The sequence below is a fragment of the Varroa destructor genome, unplaced genomic scaffold (assembly GCF_002443255.2).
Source record: "Varroa destructor unplaced genomic scaffold, Vdes_3.0 BEIS01000002.1, whole genome shotgun sequence".
Lineage (NCBI taxonomy): Eukaryota > Metazoa > Arthropoda > Arachnida > Mesostigmata > Varroidae > Varroa > Varroa destructor.
This window is the reverse complement of record NW_019211455.1, coordinates 54063118-54082470: the sequence shown is the minus strand read 5'-3', so window position 1 is coordinate 54082470 and position 19353 is coordinate 54063118. Positions and strand designations below refer to the sequence as shown.

General features: G+C 40.2%; 1 protein-coding gene across 19 annotated transcripts in view; it reads left to right on the top strand.

Moving 5' to 3' along the window:
* The window catches only part of LOC111244222 (nostrin-like), a 48585-nt gene that overhangs the window by 20391 nt on the left and 8841 nt on the right, over positions 1–19353 (top strand). For 10 of the 19 annotated variants that reach the window (XM_086981262.1, XM_022791057.2, XM_022791058.2 and 7 more), the window contains 4 exons: positions 5648–5733; positions 16261–16341; positions 18903–18965; positions 19255–19336. In XM_086981262.1, coding sequence (XP_086837388.1) covers positions 5648–5733; positions 16261–16341; positions 18903–18965; positions 19255–19336 — 312 coding nt within the window. Of the gene's footprint in view, positions 1–5647; positions 5734–11054; positions 11323–16260; positions 16342–16933; positions 16990–17032; positions 17415–18902; positions 18966–19254; positions 19337–19353 lie in introns of those variants that run through there. The other 9 variants (XM_086981269.1, XM_086981268.1, XM_086981270.1 and 6 more) reach the window with 6 other exon arrangements.

Below are 19353 nucleotides of genomic sequence, written 5' to 3'. Positions count from 1 at the left end.
GCGGCAACAGTGGCAGATGCTTGTCTCGCCTCTGCAGTGATTTACCTTCCAACAGAAACGGGATTTACATCAGGACAGTTACAAGATGGTTCAGTTCCGGTGATGCCTATCGTTGCTGTAGTTAACGTTTTAGATGCCCGATTCCAGTCAAACAATTTGACCGCTTGGTGTCAGGCAGTCATTGCGCTCGATCGTCGCCTTTTTCCTTTTTTACGCGATACGTGGGAGTGGTGGAGTTACAGGATTCATCACTGCGTAAGAGACTTGATCGAGCAAAAAACTCGCATTTCGGATGACTGATCCCGTACTTTGACGATCACAATTTGTTTACGCTAACCTTTTTTTTGCTGCAATTCACTTCCGTCCTCGTTACTGTTCATAACGGAGCGGACATCTAATTAACGGTTGAGGTAATGTCATCATGAGGGCCTCGACGCTCGGTTACAGCGGCGCACCCGATGGCCAGTCAGCTCGGCTGTAATATGTCACCCCGCCTATCGCAACAATCACACAATAGTTAAATCATAATAGGTAAATATAATGAAGCGTTCGTTAACGGTCACCGATGACGCTATTCGCTGAAAACGAGTTACTTTCATAGTTAGCCTGCAAATCAATCAGTAACCCCATTTAGCACTGAGTCGACTCTCGCTGCACGCGGTACGGCCAGTGAATGGAAAATGGAGGTCAACCCGTCACCAATTTTATGGCATGAACAGGGTAGCTACTTAATAAATTACTGAAACGGTACGTGCCGAGAATGTCGTCATCATCAGCAATAACAAGGTGCGAATCTAACAGCATTATTATATTTGTTAATAATCTTGCGATGCGTCAGTCTCTTTATAGGATATGTGTTTTATTTTTTTGTTTTTAGACATTTAGTCCGTCATCATAGTTAGTTTCTTTGTTTTTGCTCCTTTTTGTTTTTTTTCTCAGTTGTCGTCAGTGAAGTGACAGTTTGGGTCGCGGTGAATTACCGAAGTACAAATACGGTTTATGGTCGATCTTTTTTTATGTAGTAATCGACTTTGTAGTAATACTAGCTTTGCGTTCCATCAATCCAGTACTAGCATCTAGCGAATTGTTTTAACGGTAAATTATATATAGACCTTATAAATTGAAAAGCTGCTAAGAAGTCCTCGGTTCGCCACCCAGTACTATCAGCAATATCATTACCTTTGATTAATCATCTATCAATCAAGTTCCCTTGTAACCGTGTTGTTTTACCTTTTGCATAAACATCAGTTCCCGTCGTATACATTCATTATAAATCTATGATAAAGTGTATAAATCGACCGAGAGAATGAGCGAATCATCTCAATTCAGTCAAATTGTTACGTACTTTTAATCAATCCATAAATCATCACTCCGACCGAAACTCAGTATCGTACCATCGATATCACCTCGATCACATTGACATCTTCATGATGGCGACAATACAGAAATCGAATGCTTATTGGTCTTTCCCGCCGACCTCGATATGTCGGCTATTTAAGATTTGGGATCAGAACCGTCACAGTTCATTCTCATCATGGTACAGTAGATAGATGTCTCAGTTGAGGCAAATAATTGTCCATGCCCGCTTAGCTCTTTACGATCACAGTTACTTTTGGCGTCTAATACTGGCGCCCGTGTCCTGACGATTACCACGTCACCCATTCAAGTTTGACATCGTTGATTCGCCCTTTAACCTTTAAGGTCCCCCGGTTGATCGGCGCATCGTTCAAGTTTGCGGAAGGGAGATATTAAAAACAGGCTGTGCAATAAAATGACTCGCTAAATCTACGATAATGTTGGACAGCGCGGCATAACAGAGACTGCAGTAGATACTGGTAGATACGTGTGTGGGTGTAGACAAGTAGAATGACTAAAAAAAATTGCTGACGACGTTTGCTGTTCAGGCTGTTGAAATATCGTAAATTGATTTTTTTTTTCCTTCGACTCAGTGTCAAGTCGAGGGGTTGTGCTGTTGCAGCACTTGATTTCAAGCAAATCCTACGGCATAATGATAGTAGCTTGACGGCAATGGTCAGAACGTAAGTAGCGTCAATCGCTGAACATCGACTACTGCAATCCTGTCTAGTTTAACTCGTCGCGGATTTGATAGAAAACCTTTGGCGATCAAAATAGTAGCTTTCTGTGGCCTACTTTACTAAGCAAGCGATAGGACGTAGCGATGACAAAGATAGGTAAGGATATGTTGTGTGGTCGTGGTAACGTGACAAACGATCGAAGATGTCAACTAACTCAGCTTGTATCTCTCGAGAAGTTGATTTAGTAAAAGAAGATAAACTTGATAGATAGAGAAGCAAACTGTAAACAGATAAAGTTTAAATTGGCAGAACAAAACTGTTACGTAGAAGTATTTCTATTAGCTGAGTCAAACACGTTCAGAGGGCTCAGAAGCTGGCGCTTTTTGCCTGAAGCTTTGGCTTTTATTTTTTTTTATTAGTACTCTATTTTTGGTTTCGCATTTTAGTCAAAGGCATGAAAAAGTTTTTCCGGCCAGCATCGTCACACACCCTGCACTCGTTTGTCAGTCTTCTCCACAACACAACGAAGAGTGCATCTAGTATAACATCGTGGTATACCCATTAGCTTCGACTCTGTCAAGAGATATCGCAACGGTGTACAAATAATAAGAGCAAGCGTACCGAATACCGGAACAGTGAGATTATATATACACACACACACACGGTGTAACTCCACATAGTATCGACGAATTGCGGACGGGATTTGTAGATTTATCTGCAGAAAAATGTTGGTACCTCGTCAAAATACTAACTAACCATAAAATTAAATTCATTGATATGTTCCGTCTTGCTGTCGATAGAGTTGTTTTTTTTTTACATGTTTAGTTTGCTTTTTAACAGTAGGGTAAACGGATGACGGATGTTTCTTCTTATCCTACATCAACAACTGCACAGTTTTCGTATATGAATCATCTGCGTCTGCCTGCGAAATGTTTTCTCGCGGATTCTACCGTAGTCAATCGAGTAGATTGGATCGTCCGAAAATTTATTTAGTTTAGGCAATTGTCTGACGACGATAGTGCTGATGATTACGCCGTCATAGTCGATTCTCTTGCTCTCGTCCGGATTGCGCTGTTGCTGATTTGAGATATTCCCAGAAGGCTATCAGGAGGCACAAAGTTTAAAAGATAAGATCCTTAGTTTTTGCCTACTTAGTCAATTAAACTAAGGCCTATGAAATCGCCAGCAAACAAAACAACATATCAATTTGCTAATAACATGGATTCGTCACATATACGGATGCTGGTGCATAGTTGTTGTTGACCTTGGCAGTAGGGTGGATAATGATAGGCTTCAGTAAAAGCGTATTTTGAAAATTCAAAGGGCATCTGCTAACTGCACTGGTAGAATAACGTCGTAGAGAAAAACGTGAAATAACAAAACTGAAGACAACAGCAGACGAATCATATATGGACAGCCTAATAAGCCCCATTTTCAGTGACCGAACACCTAACGAAATGGGTCGACTTTGAGCTCCTTCTTATCTAAATAGCATTGCACCAAAACGATGTGTTGTCAGACACTCGGGAAATTCTAGTGCAACAAAACCACCGTATAACCATTCGAAGATTGTGTCCTGTAGTAGATACAAGACCAAAAAGCCTTCCTACGTCTCTAACAATATCGAATCAGCGAATCCAACAGTATATTTTTTTTATTTAACTTTTCATTCAAGTACACCATGTATATAAACAACAGATGTTCTATGCGACCGTGTATGTACCAAACATCCATAATACACTAACTGCAAAAGATTTTCCTTGCTTCGATTTGAGTCCGGCGAAGCCCAACGTACAATGCCGAACAGCGGCATTGAAAAAGTACAACGCGCTTCTATACCTCGATTGTTTTCACTAGAATTATGAGGTGCAGGTTGGTCGTCGGTGATCCAAATACATTTGGTCACGACGGAATAGTACATTTATAGTAAAATACACGGCACTGTCTAGACACTGGACGATTCAAAGCGAAATTTTCGTTTTCTTGCAGCTCAGTTCTACACAGAATTTCTGCGCAGAATTGAGCTGCACGGAACTTCGTCTAGGGCCGTCACTGGACAAAGCCTCGACGGTACTCATAGGAACGCTTTTGACTTTTACCGTTTGCGATGGTAGTAGTACCCTGACATAGTGAAGAAGTAACGCAGATGGATGCCTACGTGTGCGCTTAGTATGCACACGTTACGATTGTGCCTTGAGGCCGGCTTAGCCGTTCGGCGAATAGACGCATTGGGTGGGGCTTGTTAGGCCATTCCGCGTTGCAGAATCTTTCTAACTTCGCATACCCTCGTCACGACTATGGGAGTATGGGATATGTGTATTCTGTGCCAGATCTATCTGTGATCGCCTAAGGCTGCGTTAGCGTGGTAAGTAAGCGGCTCGGTAATAGCTTGACGGGTGCTTCATCAGGTTCTAAATGGAGTAGGGCAACTGTTGGGAGGTGAGTCGATCGAATAGCAATTGGGTCCCTCTGCACAATACATTGATTAGCCATAAAAGATGTTTGGTTGGGAAGTGTATGTGCGCCTTCGCAAGAACTCCATATAGCGTTGAATTGGTGTTAAAAATAGAGGAATGAAGTGAGGGAACCAAGTCTTAAAGCACAAAGAGACAAATACTGGACTGTTGCTATGGTAAAGACTGTGATGCGTGAGGTTTAAACAGACGGATTATAAATAGGCTGTGCAGTGAGATGGATATAAAGGAGTGACCACCATCACCACACATAAGTCTGTGTGGACTAGTGGGCAGAACGCTGAAAAGTATCGAAAACTTATCAATAAATTTAGTTCTTGACATTCAGTAGGTAACCGCATGAAGTATCCATAGATATAGTTAACTAGCCGATGAGCCTTATGAATGAATACAAGGTTTATTTTCGGATATGTTTGCAGACATCCGAGCAGTAGATGTACGGTAACATCCTTGCTATAAACAATTAGCCATGAAATAAATTGTCGTGAACATTTGCATCTTAAGCATACTATTTCTAACAGCATTCAGCCGCTATCTATTTGTCCTGTTTTGACTAAGCTTATTAGTTGTCTACAGAATGCAATGAGTGAAGGGCGAATGATTATACATAAACACCCTATTGGGCAGTAGCTCTTCGCGCGATCATCAGCGGCCACTATATATGTTATAACAAACATATGAAGTAGACTGCTTTATTACAACCTTGTTGGCTTTATTTGTTATATGTGTTTCAACTGAATTTGTGTGTGACTAGCAAGGCTAAAGGTCCCAAAGTGTTTCGAGATTTCAAACCAGCGATAGAAACGATATGCCTAAAAATACGCACAAAGCTTGTTCTTTGTAAACAGCAAACAGGAAAATACTGGGGGTATTTTTGCTATAAAGGATCTATCGTTGATTGACAAAAACACATATGAAAACACCAATGGATCAAATGTAGCTGTATAGTTATCGAAGTTATTTAACCTCGAGGTCATCCCAGATTTGTTAAAATTGTATACATTTTCAACTACGCTAGAAAAAAACATAGTAACAAGTCTTTCAGTGTAACACTGAAGCATGATTTAATGGAAAATTGTTCATTTTTAGGAAACGAATTATAGTTATTAAATAATTCATTGTTGAACCTTATTTCAGGGTCCGAATGGATTCGAAGAACTTCGCAAACTTGTGAAGCACGGTTCGGACTTTACGAAGGAGGTAGCATCAGTTCTCAGTGAGAGGTGAGTACTGTCCTATAAGGAGAATATTCAACCGATCGTTGTTCAGAACGCTTGCTACTGAACCTTTCAAGGCCATCGGACCTAGGCATTCGCAGGAACAGCCTAGAAGTAGTGCGCAGATTTCTACAACTAGATCATACGCTTTCAGGGCACGATACTTTAAAACGCTGTGCAAATGAGGCAGTTTTTATCATTCGTACTTTGCCGGCATATACCTACAATTAGCTTAGTCGTCATATATATCATTCAACTGGATTATTGATGCAAACCATAAAAGCATCTCATTGACTCAGAAAGCATTGATGTGAATATTTGTATTAACTTTCTTTTTATTATTGTACAGTTGCGAACTTTCGAGCATTCTCTTAACTTCTACCGTGACAAATTTGTACCACTACCGTAACGTTCTGAAAAGCATCCAATGACGCCAACGCTTTCCGTTAGCGATCCTCACTACTATTCTATACCCACATACTATTATACGTAGATCTTAGAGATGTCTATCTCATATGCTACAGTGATTGAGCGTGAACATCGATTGCCGCTCGCCGTTGAACAGCGTTTATCACTGACAAAGCCGACGCTTATTCAACCATGGCGCGCTAAGTTGGCTGAGCTGGAGACTTACCTCAATCGCAATGGTAACTGCCACTACCGAAGTAAAATCACCGGTAGCTCTGCTGACTCAAGCTATTCATGGGGTCAAGGTGTTTTTATGATTCATGCTGAGCGGTGATGACATACCCTTGCACTATTCGTATCAGCGCATAAACTTAGCATTGTTTTGTTGCTTGCCTGCGTGTCCGGCTTTCGATGCGACCAGGACATGATGAGATGAATATACATAAATGAGCTATTTTATTCGCTGCAGCGGATTGAAGTTGCGACAATGATGAGGATGATGATAATAATAATATAAAACCCTTTCGAGGAGAGGGAACACCTCATTGCCGCTGTACCTTTGTGGTTTTTGTGCAAGAAGAATGGTGAAAATTCGGTTCATTAGGGATGCACGTTTCGTCTAATCAACTTACTAAACTGATGAACGTAACATTATCACTATCGTTAACTTCAGTCATTGTAGTATTTAGTATGTTAGGAGCGGCTGGCATTGTTAAAAAAAACGGACCGTGAAAGGCGTATAGGGTAGCCTTTTGCTATAGGTACACCTAAAAGTCTTCATTAATTTAATTGTTTGTCCTGTTGAGTGTACTATCGCCAGTCACCTATCACTTAATTAATCCTAACCTGTTGACTTGCTTATGCTTTTTATCAGTTTAACTATGAATGCCCGGAAGCAACCGTTATTGTTATTATTATTGTTACCACCGTTGAACGTCATGTTCTTAGTCTGCTTGATGATTTTATACAAAAATAGCCGTTCTGCGACTGCCAGTTGGTAAGGTATACCACGTAGGCTAGGGTTGGAAGATAATTCTAGCCACAGTACCCCTAATGGTTGGCAGCTCACGCTTATAAGCACCTGGCGATTCGATTCGGATGAAGCTTCTAGCGCCCCTTCAAGTGAGATCTGAAGTATTTACTCACCGAAATTAACTCAAAGTTCAAGAGGCCTACACTAATACAATATAAGATACTTAGGGCAGTGTAATCTGACAGTTTTTAACGAAGCAGGAAGCCTGACGTAACTTCACTTCTATTCTATCCTGCTATTTGACATCGTTATTTCATATGCTACTTGTTCTAGTCGCAAGAAATTGCACCCAAATTCATACATTTCAACGTACTTTTCGACTTAAATTTCGCATAAAGTAAGTTACGGATAAGGATCGATTAGCTTAATCGAAGGACAAGTAGCATCACCCGTAAGTGCTGTGAGCATCGCTGAAAAATTGCCCCGCAGAGTACTCCAAGTAAGCAAATATAGCGGTTCTTCCCGAAGACCTGCCGTGAGGGATGCGGCTTTGGTCGTTTACTGAGTTAATAATTACAGTGGACAAAGCCGCAGTGTACGGCCGAGAATGACATTGTCCCAGCGGACTTTGTTGATTGCTCAGTCGGATACGGGTAACATTTTTACGGACCGTGCTGCTGAAATATCTTGCATTTTTATCCTGGTAGTGCATTAAAGGTTATATTTTAGACTATTTGTTATTGACGGCCAACGATGGCGACGGGTACAATATTAATATCTATATTAGAACGTAATAGCTAAATAATAACGGCTTGTCCAGCACAACAAATTCTAACCTGTTTTGAGTTACTGCAGTCTTTATTAAGGCGCTGTACCTTATCTGAGAAATCGGTGCGCAGTACCGAGCTACTGCGCTATGCTATTGATAAATGGAGGCCAATTTTCCGGTAGTTGAGCGAACGTTTCGCGGATAAATATTAGCTCAGTTTATCTATAACCTGTAACCTATAAATTACTACTGGTAATTGTAAGGTTAGTGCGCAATGTCGCATTGATTATAATTGCGGAATCTAGCGAGGCCCGAAATTCAGGCTTTGCTGCTACAGCCCATCGGCGCACACTAATGCAAATTGTTGTTCGAACGAGATAAGCTCCATTCATGCAAAAGTACGGTTATCTTTGATAAAATTGATTGCTTATCATTTGGTCGACCGGCGTAAAAACTCTATAAAAATAAAATTCGTCACTGCCATATTTCTGAGTATTTTCTTTTTTCGTTTTTCTGATTTAAACAATTCCCAGTTGTGACTTATTCCAGCTGGGCTCAATATTTGGTAATTAAGTACACTGTCATAACCTACACCTTTTGTTCAGACTACGTGTGCAACTTAAATCATTTAATCGATATATATTTCTATACGCTTTTGAGGAGCTCTCGCATCTCCATAGTACAGGCAAAATAACGTAATCTAAACGTTATCGTTTCGTTTCGTTTCTTTTTTTTTTTTTTTTTTTCTTTCTGTTTTAAGATACCAAATCTGCTACTCAAGTGCCAAACTCAATTTTTAACATAATTGTTCGCTGTTCCGTTGATAAGACCGCAGAAGAAGAGTGCAAGGTTCCACATTTTTAGGTAGTTCGTTGTGGCAACGCTGATAAGTAACCCGCAGCTCAATGTGGCGAACTGGTTTCTTACCTTCCAAAATAGCAGTCTAAGTAGTGGTAGAATGATGAAAGCCATCGAAGCTACAAACAGCAAGCAAAATAAAAGCAATTTTGCACCGAGACTCCTGCATAATCTCAATACATCAGTCCATGCTTGTTAAGTTAACGCGTACGTCATTTGGCCTGTCGGTCCGAAAGGCACTTACTAATCCTGTCCTACACAGACCGTTACCGCATTATGCCAGGCTTGTACCAGCACTATCGTTAAGGCCTGACGAAAAATTCGAACGGTCACAATCTTGACTATGCCTGCGTACGTACTGAACCTGCTTCTTATTAATGGTATATCGTTCGTTTCTATTCAGTGGGGTGGATGTTTGACGTTTGTGCAACAAAGCAAACGTTTACCGCGATTTCTCATGATAATATCACCCACCGTAATTACTACGCAGCTATCCACGAACATTATATCTCATAAATGAGATATGACGTTCGTGGATCATCCTATGAATATATATATATAGCTGTTCTAGCGGACTAGCAATTTTACGTCTCCAGGGGAGTTTTCATTTTACCACATTTTGCCGTACTGCTTGGGTTAATTATAGCTCGGTGTCCAACCACGATACCGGGTTGTGGTAAGTGTGTCGTTAGCGAAAGCGTCAGTATCATTCGGACGTAGCCCAATCAGATAAATTTCTAGAGACGCGTGATATTTTTATCGGAAAGCACTTAGCAATCTTTACCGATCAGCAACTGATGGCGCGCAATGTTTCCATTCTAACACGACGCCTCTTCGTCTCAGGCGCAAAGAAAACAAAAATTATAAATCCGGAAAATGCAGTAGAAGTGTCGAAAGACACAACTAAACGTTGGTAGACGCGAAGGATGAAGCGTCAATACTTAGGCTAGATCCAAAGTTCAAACGACCGAAATTGACCGAGAATTTGATGCCGACCGAAAATTGTAGATCGAAAGGAGTCATGAAATACCGGAACGATAGGGCGGAAACAGAAAACCGAAGAACGTGTCGATCTATATATAGCGCTGAGCTCTTGTTGTTGTTGAGGTGGCGATTGCAATTTCACTGTTCAGCATAACGGCTGCTGGCGCTGTTCCGGATGCATCGGATATGCGAAGAAGACTGTCGAAGAGTGATGCTTTGGCCTGTAGGCTCACTATAAGGGACGCTGATATCGTCATATGTATTATAGTTGTCTATAGCAGTAAGAAAGGAAGATTAGAGAAAAAGAAGATGGAAGAACGGTATTCATAGATACAATGAGCTGAGATGAATACGGGGGTGGTGCCGAAATGAATATCAATGATACTTTAAAGAAGTCTAATGATGACATAGGCACATGAATCGAAATGACCCATATTGACAGCGACTAGCCGAGGTTGCGTGACGAGAACCCAATAACAGTTGTGACTAAATCAAAAACGATCCGAGTAAAGAGGCGTTGTGTGATAATATCGACGAAAAACACACTTAAAATGCTCCGGTTAAATTTTTCTTGTGCAGTCGAGGAAGTTTTCATGTTAACGATGAATGATGGGTCTTAGCACGGGCAGCAGGACGCAGGTGTCAAGAGGTCTCAGCCTATAGATAACCCAAACAATTACTGTAAAAGTCAGCATTACAATTTACGCATAATTATTTTGGTTGCACGTGATTGGTAACAGAACGTATTTATGATGACGAACAGCCAGAGAAAGAAAAAAATACTTAGTTTATATATATATATATATTATGTTATTATATATAATGTCAATTTTTTTCCTAGCGCATTTAGGGGTTCTTGATGTCTATCATCGGCACGACTTCGTCATCCTTGTCACCATCAATCGCTATTGGCAATATTATCCAAAGGTTCAGCTTCACTTGAATGATATACGCCAAATAGCCCGCACGCAAGATAAACTAAATTTATCATTTAAAAGTTGCACAATCATCAGGCCATCTTTGACCTGCTTGTTGTTTCCAACACTGACTTGGCCCAAATGCTCCGTTTGAATGGCCTAAAAAGTATCCTCGTGGCGGCAATAACGAATCTAATGGTTTGCATTCGCAGACTTCTGGCTCGTGTTCAGGGACTAACAGCTCTACCCGCTCGTGGTAGCTGTTAGTCGACCGATCAGTTCTTGCGTCTGCTGTTATTGTTATTAGAGCGGTCGACATTTTGGTGACCAGAACACAGCGGCCTTTCGCAGGCCATCATGCTTAGTAGCGTTTTGGCATCGTAGTAATCGTCATTCAGAAAGTATTGTCAAACCAGGCCTACTAGTGGAACGGCGGCACTAGCGACATGAAAGCTAGAGTCGAAACCTCATCCTTTGTTGTGCTGACGGCGCAGGCATCTTTATCAGTCTACTGTGGGTGTCTGCTTCTCATAACTTTGGTGCCTGATGACTTGATCGAACCGACCGACCGCCCGTCCGTAGATGTTACGACGAACAAACATCGATCGTTTGGTGATAAGCAGTAGCCACAAATATCATGCTAATTATAGTTTGATCGATTCTCTACAAATCAAAGTTACACGGTTGTATGTATGATTTATTGACAACCCTACATACATATATATATATATATATATATATAGGATTGTCAATAAGGTATTGACCGTTTCTGAGGCAACATTAAAACAAATATCTTTTTCTTTTTGATACAGTGTTACTAAGTGAATATGGGCCGTTCTGATTGACTGACCTTCTGCCATTTTTGTGATAGCACCATAATCCTATTACTGTGACACTTCTATGGTTTGTAGACCGCAAATTATGACAAATGATTTTCGTGTTCCTCCATTGATTTTCAAGAAAGTAAATTGGACTATATATATAGAATACATTCTGTAGAGTTCGAAACAATCAACGATAGTCTGCTGGTGCAAGACCCGGGTCATACGTTCGACACATCGATATTTCCTAGTCGAATCATTTAACATTTACCGGATAAAGGTGCTAAGGATGCATGTGGTTTTGCATTGTTACATCAGAGAGCCCCTTCCGTTTACTAATTCCAACCGATTCATTTCAAGGATTTCTCATTATTTTGTTTGTCATTGAGAATGGGGGTCTGAATAAAACGTTCTGCTAGGCAGCAGCAGCAGCAGCCCATAATGTGCGATTTCTTTCCAGTGGCATTAAACATGTAGCATCACGTTCCTCGTCATCAGTCCGAACCCTACCACCAATCGCGGTGCAGATCTTTTGCGTATAATACTTTTATCTATGATTTTAGCTAGCCGTGACCCACCGCTTCAAAAATGGTTCGATTTCGTAACATTCATGTAGAGTTTCACCGATGTAAATACGAAAACGAAAAGTAGTTTTCAGTGATGTAAATTTTTTTACATTAATTTACGTGGCAATCAGACATTGAGCTTTGTTCTCCAGCTAGCGACAATGAAGAACACTTTTTCCAGAACAAAAGCGACGAAACAATTTTTGGGTCGCCGACCATAAAGGCTACGAGTCTTTTATGGGTCTTTATCGTACTCAAATTTTAAAACAGGGTGAATCTTTGTAGAAGCTCACTCATCTTCGAGGTGGTCTATTTTAAATCCATAAATAAATCATTATAGTTATGTTAGCACATCTACTAAGCTTCTCAGAAACAGTAACGCAGACCTATTATTACTGTTATTATTATTAGATGTGATTTTAATGTCCTCCAGCTTGAAAAACCGTTATTACCTTTCTGACAACCCTATATATATAGTATATGTATATATGTGTGTAAAGGCAAAGATGACATTTTGGGACGTCTGCTGCCGTAATTAATATAATTGTTATAAAAATATTATTAGTTGAAGTAAACTTCTAATCGCTACTAGTAGGCAGCTTTAGCAATACAATTTAACGTGATCCTATTGCACTGGAACTCTCTGTACCTGCGCAATCCTAAGGGGCTAGCAGTCTCATTCAGCTACAGATACGGACACGAAGGATAGGACTGCTGTGGCTGAGACCCACTGTCTTAACTCGGTATACAGTAATGAATGATCGACTGCATAAATAACTAAGCAAAACAATTCAGGACCATACCGTCATGTCATATGTATTTCGTGACCGCAGTTTGTATCGCTATAAATAAGGTGTAAAAACTAATCTTCGGTTTGGATAACAATGAGGATATCATTTATAAGCAATATGTAGATAAATAATCTTCGTCCAGTGTTCATCCGCTGTATATATTTCAATAGAGTTTTCGCTAAGGCGAGATTAAATCAAATTCTCTCTAAGTCATAATAGATTTTTCTTGTTGTTTAGGATCAGCATGCCTGTGGAGTTAGAAAAAGCGGTTAAGATCCTGACCCAGCACGCCGTCAACCCGTTTATAGGCTTGTCATTGTGACTGACTTCATATTGCATAATCAAAAACCGACATTCATATTAAAAAAAAAAAAAAAAAAAAAAAAAAAGTAGAAACAGCCTAATGCGTCGTGATTTATCGAGTGGTTTACCAGCCATACAATCGGGTCGTCTGATTCACTCGAGACATAACGCATATTGAATAGACTGCTAATGCTTTCCACTTACTAGATACCTTTAATTATTTTTACTATGATGTACGCACTGCTTTTAGTTAACGATAAATCATGGTCCCACCAGTCGCCTCAGCTCTATCTGACATAAATCTTGCGTCTGTAATTAACTGTATTGGAGTTCCGTTTTAATAAACACGTATAATTATCGGCTGTACGTACAGAAGCTGCCCATGTGCCTACTTAATTACACGTTGCATCTACACGCAGCATAGATCGTGGTAATTCTCAATATATCTCTCAATATTTGATTATGTTTGCTGTTATTTAATTATAGCTGGCATTCCTGGTCCTTCCTTGCTTCCTAGAATCGGTCAGGACATGAACTGGAAGAAGCGAGTAAATATATAAACTCATTGTAGCTATTACATAGGACCAAAGGAGCCGTACTATCGCAATAATTAGGGCTGCGACAGAGGGCGAACATCTATTGCCAGACGTCTATTTAGCTTGGAGCTTTCCATTTGAGAATAGTGGTGTCAGTCTTGTCGTAGCAGTAGCAAGTCAGCGGGTACGAAGCTCATAACCCCTCAAGTTAGATGGTCAAGGCACGCGTCTAGTTTTGTAGCCAACGACTTTTTGAGTTAAGAATTGTACTAACTGTTTCTACAACACGAACCCAAGTAAATAGCCTTGTACTAGTTAGTTTTTATGTAGACCTATTTTTTGGTTGCTTTTTTCCAACTGGCGAACTGAGATTCATGTACTTCATCCTACATATATATATATATATATGTATATATATATATGTGGAGTTTGGAACCAAATTTTAGCGCAGTCCTTAAATTTCACCTTTAACGGAACCTTATCGTTTTGTTCCAAGTCAATTCCAGATCGTTTTGTCGGAGATAATCCGACATGAAGTAACACCAGCGCACTGTGACGCTTTCGTTTCGTTGGCCTTTTATCGCAAATGGTTTTTTGATTTTTCATCGTTGCCTTTTGAATATTCGTATCTGTTTCGGTTGTTTAATCTCTACTAGATCACAGATCGGCTTGCCAGACGTCTCTGTTTCCCTATTTAAACATTGACGCTTATTAATACTTCGACGAGACATGCTGAATAGCGCGAGCTGGACCTGACAACGAATAAGACGATTCGTTCACCGTGTTTAGTTCCCGCTTGGTTCCTCTTTTGCCTGCTATGGTCCTGGCTGTTACATAATTTCTCACGTTTGTTCAGCCGGGTCCTACTTGTAGTGAGGTATGTACTTTTCAAGAACTCGGCAGTGCGAAGCGAAATCTCAAATATCATATCATTCCGTATGTATGCGAAATAATATGATTGCACAGTTACCATTCGGTGCTTCCGTAATACACAAGTTTGTCCTACAATGGCTTTGTCCACGGTGGTTTAACCCACATTTGTTTAAATATGTGCACATGTGTGAATATGCACAACGAGCTGTAGAATTATAATGTAGCTAGTTCTTGATCTGCACAGTTTTACCGCTGTTGTAGGTAGAATGGAAATGACTACAGTGATTGATTGTGAAGTAGGTCTGCGAGAAACTTACATATGCGTATAATGTAGCTCAATTCAAACAGCACAAGAGACGGAGCCCCTAGCTTTGCAATTAGCGAACTGACTAATTGGAGTAATGCACGCATACACATAGCTAGATGTGGCTTTTCCTCGAAGATTTTTCATCCATACTGTCTAAGCAGGTATATATGGACATTCGAAAGCTAAATGTACCTTTTTTGGCAAATATGGCAATAGTTATTATACGATAGATGCATATCGACTTGACGTTGTACACAGAGGAAATCTCATCTTCGGCATAAGGCTTACATTTCACTCATTTGATACACTGATATATCTGCAACGTTTGAGTCGGAATCACGGAACTCATTAACTTTATACTCGAAATGATCGGATTTGACAATCTAGCTATCGACATCCCTGACGTGCTTGCGTGAAACGAATCGAGAAAGATGATTTTCCCCACAGGTGTGCCTCACCTGTGAAATCTTATCGCCATTTTAACTACACCATAGTCGTCGGCCGTCTTCGGCGAGCTTATCCCTATGCGCCTCGATGACCTTTGCTTTGTCCAGCTTTACTTCGGCAATAAGATATTTCGCGTTCCTATGTTTAGCACGCGCATACGAACCAGGTATCACCATTTTGTCCAAGCTACCATGCGATCAATTGGCCGACAAACAACTTAACTGAAAACGTCATTTAGGCACTCCAGAAGCGCAACTTAGATCCATGTCGCCAAGCCTACATACAGTGATAACGACCATTTGGACAATGCCTAGGCTCCCGTAGCTGTTTAATACAATCTTGAGCATCTGATAAGGTTACCGAAGAGAAAGTTCACCTCCCCAGCTGCTTGTTTCTCGCTTCAGAATGATTTTACGTGGACGTATCTGCACGGTAAATAGCGAAGTGAGCACGAATTTCCTAAAACACTTCCTAGGCTGCCGTAACACTGGGCTGCTCATGACTCTCGAAAGTGAAATGAATAAGCGGCGGTCATCATGCAAATTTAAACAGACTGAAAGCAGAATCAGTGGATGGAACAAAACGGTTGGTCAAGGCAACGAGGATGGTCATGCCAAAAAAGCAAGTGGAACTTAGGATCGTAGAAGAGAACTTTGTCGATTGGCTGAAGGTTTTTCGTAATTTAGCGGAACTTGACTTTTGCTTTCCCTTGATTAAAAAAAATAACATTCTACTTGCAGCAATAAACTGTATATGAAATGTAAATGTAAATGAAACAGACTGCGTGATGTTTGTAGTAGTATAAGGTGTAGCGATCAGAAGGTACTGTTGCCTCAGGATTGTATTTCTCAGAAACTTAACGGTTTAATCATTACTAGCTAGTAATAGCTTTTCGAAATACGCGGTACGTTTCAACTTTATTTCGAACCTCAATTAGTGTATCAAAAGACAATTCATACGCGCTATTGTTTGTTTTTCAGGTCTGAACTAGAGACCACTTATGCAAAAGGATTGTTCAAGTTAGCTGTGAAGTTAAACAAAGTAGCCAGAGACAATATCGGGTAAGTGTAAAAAACTAACGAAAAAGTAATGTAACTCGTATACCTGATGTTCTATCTGTCAAATCAGTGAAACATACTTGTGAGCATTATTTCGCATCATCTTCAAAATTATATGGTAACTTTGAAATCCAGAAATGTTTGTCTTCGTTCGCGTTCACAAAAAATACCTGCCTTTATCGAACAAGCTTTTCGAAAAACCTCTTCTATAAAAAACGGAAAATGTAACACGGGTTTGCAGTGATAAATTACTAGTCAATATAGTTAGTATTACTATTCAGTTTCCCTAACTAATATTATCTGGCATCGACTCTCTACAATAGGCTGACCCATATATTTCATATGCAGTAGCGAATGGCACACACATATATTAGGTCAGCATTGTGCACGTGGATCCAAATCGGCTGATGTCAAATTTTACCTGTTTCAACTTCACTAAATAGATTGGCTAATCGTATTGGCCGCTTGGAGGAGTCTATCGGCTAATGGCTGCCATCTCTAATACGATCAACACAATTCTGGCCATAGATGCATTTTCCGTTTCTCGTCCACTTGGTTAGCGTCATCTGCTAACGTCAACTGTTTCACCATTTAGGTATAGTGCCCGTTGATGTCGAAAGCGTTCGACCCATCAGCCGAAATTACATATATGTAAGGCTGTGAAAACGCTCGCCGTTGCTCCTTTTACAACAGCTAGAACAATCTGTGCACTGCTATCGTGTGCTTCGATAATATCGGATCGGACCAGATATATGTAACACATAGACGTTTGATGGAAAAGATGTCTGCTGTTTTTAACGAGAAGCCGAAATACGATTATTATTGTCACTAGTGAGCGTTTCTTGAACTAACTGCCGGCTGTCGGTAGCTTTAGCGTGTGTAGAACTGAGTCGTCGTGATCCAAGCAGATGTACTCTAGTGGCCATGATTGTACGATGTCTGTAGCTGGTCATATTTGATTCGATTCTACGAGATCTACCGTGATATTCCAGAATCAGACTTTTTGCTCATACAGTTCGACCTACGCTTACCGTTATCTGTCGTTGTGTGTACCAGGGCTATTTAAAAAAAGCAAGGTGATTATTATTATTCATTTATAGAGGAGAGTGTTGCTAGGTTATCCGCCTGATGGCTGTACGAAGTCGAAAAAAGCGGTATCGAAAACTTCTCTATTCGTGGATAAGCCCGTTTGACAATACTGTAATATACAGAAAGTAAATGTCTCGAATGTTCTCTAACAAATCAACAATTTTACTTTCTGTTATGCTAATGGTATCGTTCGCTGAACATCGTGTCAATAGACATGAGCGTAGAAACGCCGTTTGCTTTACGACGGTTCATATAATGAAATAATTCGCGTTTGTGAGGAGCATTACTAGATATAAGAAGACGGTCTTCGTAGAATAGATCAGAATTCTACTCCTGAGTAAAACTTTCATTTACCAGTTTAAAGGTAAAATTTTACTTTGAACCATCTTTAAACTTGGGCCCTATTCAAGTAGCATTTTAATTTCTCATGAGCTTATACGCATTTCAATACCCCATACTTTCTGCAAGTATTACCGTTCGTTTAACTGCCAATAATACCAATATGATCACGACTGCTGAAAGGAAACGCTGATGACAACCTTTTTTGTTCTCTTATGGCATTACAATGTATATTATCCAGAAAATGGTTACGTCCGTTACTAGTTTACCGTAAACGTAAAAGAGACGGTTTAAGGCGTTCTCTTGGCGGAAAAACGTGTGCGTAAACGGGTCATAGGCACAAATCTTCGTCAGTAGCGACAATTACATGGTCAAGAAAACATCTAAACGCTAATCGTATTTTTTTTCTCTTACTTAAACCACTCAAGCCAACGCGGTCGGGTAGGAAAAATTTTAGGCCACATTTGGCTCTATTTTGTATGTGCCACATACACTGTCTGCATACTGATATAACGAACATAACTACGACAGCTATCGTCAGCTTCTTGTGTAGTCGATCGCGCAGTTCGAGCAGTTTTTATAATCTTGATAAAGCTTTTGGATGCTTCTCTAAAAGCGGTCAATTTGCATGCATAATATTGGTGCCCTAGTTTTCAATCTGATGCTCCCCTTAAAGTATCCGATGCGCAATCGTTGAGCAGGACCAACTGTTCAGTAAATTAAAAAAAATTAGTGATTCGAGCAAATTGTTGAACGCTTTACATCTACGTATATTTGGGAAAATATGGGGCGCCGTGCCCATTTCTTGTCTCGTTTTAAGTGTGGCTACACAGTTATGATGGTCTCGATATTTCCTAGGTCAAACATATACAACGGCTGTTACTTGTTAACTGGAATTAGGTACTAGGTATAATATTCTTAACTAGCTTAGCTCTGCAAAAAGCATGGAATAGGCAAAAAAAACAATCACTATATAGTCGTAACGGCGGACTGAGTAATGTGTTTGCCTTCGAAACCTAGGGACACGTAGTGGCCTAGGTTTGAATCCGGAAATAACTTTGGCTACTTAGCAGGTTAAATTCCGGATTTAAAAACACGAACAAATTACCAATTGTTTTTCTACTGTGTGAGGGCAGGTCGACGGCAAATGCATGGTGCAATGTATCTATTCAGATGGAACGCGAGGCTGAAACCCACAGGTTGGTCTTGAAATTCGTTCTAATTAGCTGATATATGCCCACTGCACTTGAAGATAGGCAGAATACTTTAAAGGGTCCGGTGTTTAATAAGTTAAGGTTAGGCCAATTTGAAATGCAATAGGTTATTTATTCAAGTTCCCAATGTAAAACACTATATTTTTTTTTATTGCTTTTAAAGTGTCATCACATAAATGGGTTTTTGTAGACTATTTATTTGTCAAATTTCCCACGGTGCCTGCGCATACGCATGCCACTAACATGCAGTTGCACCTTTTATGCCTATTTTCAGAGCATTATCTCTGTCTCTTACCGAGGAGGTCGTTAAACCCCTGCGAAATCTCTGTGAGAACCAGGCTAAGGCGAGAAAAACTGTAAGTACATCTCTCTG